At 39.1% G+C, this 2050-nt stretch overlaps 1 protein-coding gene across 1 annotated transcript; it reads left to right on the top strand.

Annotated features, from left to right (window-relative positions):
- The first annotated feature begins 798 nt into the window (after positions 1 to 798).
- LOC148562519 (uncharacterized) lies at positions 799 to 1581 on the top strand. Its single transcript, XM_088489253.1, has one exon. The coding sequence runs from the start codon at positions 799 to 801 to the stop codon at positions 1393 to 1395; it is 597 nt and encodes a 198-aa protein (XP_088345379.1). The 3' UTR covers positions 1396 to 1581.
- The last annotated feature ends 469 nt before the right edge of the window (positions 1582 to 2050 follow it).

Raw genomic sequence — 2050 nt, 5'->3', positions numbered from 1 at the left:
TTGATGTAAGATTAAAGGAACTGTGTTGCATGTTTAAATTTTTTAATTAGGAGTTAACAAAATTTTTTTGCACTTTTTCAGATGTCTGAATGTCTGGTAACCCCTATGTTTTACCATGGAGGGAATTTCAAGAAGGACAGTGAAGGATTTCTTAGCTACATGCATGGGAAAGTTCATAGGTGGCCACCAATGGATGTTGACCTGATTAATTACTTTGATTTGGTTGCTTTGTTTAAAGAGTTAGGCTACGTGGAGTTTAAGACAATATACTGGTGTGACATGACTGCCTCTGATATGGAATCTGGACGTCATGCCATTCACGGGGATAAAGAAATTAATGAACTGAGGGAGGATTTTAATAAGAATAGGCATACAGATGAATTTTACATCTACTTTGATCATCCTGTGGACTTACCAGAGGTAATTGGTAAGGGGGTTGGGGAGGACGTTGTGATTTCCAGTGATGACATTTCCCTTAAGTCATCATCATTTTCCTCTGATGATGGATACAAAAGCACTGAGGATGAGGCTTATAAGCCGCCTCTTCCTGGTTATGAGTCTGATGACAGTGGGAGTGATGACAGTTTGAATAAGAAGAAGAACAAGTAGAAGACTCGAGTTAAGGAGAGTATGTCACCTAAAGGAAGAAATAAAACTGGTGTGACTAAGAAGAAAGGGACTAAGTCAGCAGAAGATGGGCCAAAGATGTCCCCTAAAACAACTAAGAAAAAGGCTAGTAGGAAATACTCTGGTGTTAGGAGAAAACATATGCTAAAGGAGGGGCTTGGTTAGCAAGGTATGCAGAGGGAGAACAGTGGGCCTGGGTCAGAGCTTGGAGGTCCAAGAAGCTCCAAAGAACATGGGCTTACTGGACAGGATGCAACAAATGCTGCTGATGGAGCTGAAGACCATGTACCAGACCCAACTGCAGCAGAGCTAGATAGTGAATATGAGAAACCTTATGAGTATGAAAGTGAGGTGTTCAACAGTCCAGTTTCATTTGGAGATGAGGGTAAAACAACCTATGACACTTTTGATGAGGACACTGAATATGGTGAGGTCCAATTTAAGGTTGGACAATTGTTCCCTACTATGGAATCATTTAAGAAAGCCCTGAAAGATTATTTTGTGCACGAGGGTAAAGATGTTTTATACATTAAGAATGAGAAGTTGAGGGTGAGGGCAGCTTGTGCAGGTAAAGAATGTCCTTGGCTAATTTTTACTTCCTGGAACAGTTCAAAAGGTTGCTTTCAGATCAAAACTCTTTACAATGAACACAATTGTGGACGGGATTTTGGTAGCAACTTGGCTGATAGAGCATGGGTGACTGATAAGTTAGTTAAGAAGCTCTTCACACAACCTGACCTGAAGCTAGGTGCAGCTAGGATCATATGATAGATGAATACAATGTGAAAATCAATCCCAGAATGGTAGCTCGAGCATTGAAGGTTGCGAGAGAGGTTGTCATTGGGAGTGAAAAGGCACAGTATGGAAAGACACACGATTACCTGATAGAATTGCATAGAAGTAACCTAGGATCAACTGCCTTGATGGAAGTAATTTTCCAACTTGAGTCCCTGCCACTATTCGATAGTTTATACATTAGTTTGGATGCCTGCAAGAAGGGGTTTAAGGTTATACATTAGTGGACTCTGCTAGCACCACACAGGTATGACTTCTTTAAGGTTCGATTTGTCATATAATTAGAATGGTTAAGGATTTAAGTGTCACATGATAGTTTGGTCAGGGTTTTAATTGTCATTGCAAAAATTGATGAAGCATTTAATTGCCATCTCTGTATAATGACACACACACACAGAATTTGAATGCTAGTGTTGAAGGAACTTCTCTAGATCCTGTGGTAAGTAGTTTGTAGGGTTACTTAGTTTAAATGTGTTCATGAGTTTTATTGTTGACTATAGATTAAAATGTATACTATTCATGAATGTAGACAAAGGCAAAAAAAACCAAAAAAAACAAAAAACTAAAAAAGAAGCTACCTAAATTAGCACCAAAAGAAGTTTCAACAGTGGGATAAGGAGATGAAATT

This window comes from Arachis ipaensis, chromosome B6 (assembly GCF_059453495.1).
Source record: "Arachis ipaensis isolate K30076 ecotype BB chromosome B6, ASM5945349v1, whole genome shotgun sequence".
In the NCBI taxonomy this organism is placed as follows: domain Eukaryota; kingdom Viridiplantae; phylum Streptophyta; class Magnoliopsida; order Fabales; family Fabaceae; genus Arachis; species Arachis ipaensis.
The sequence above is the reverse complement of the archived record's forward strand: the minus strand, read 5'-3'. Positions and strand labels throughout refer to the sequence as shown.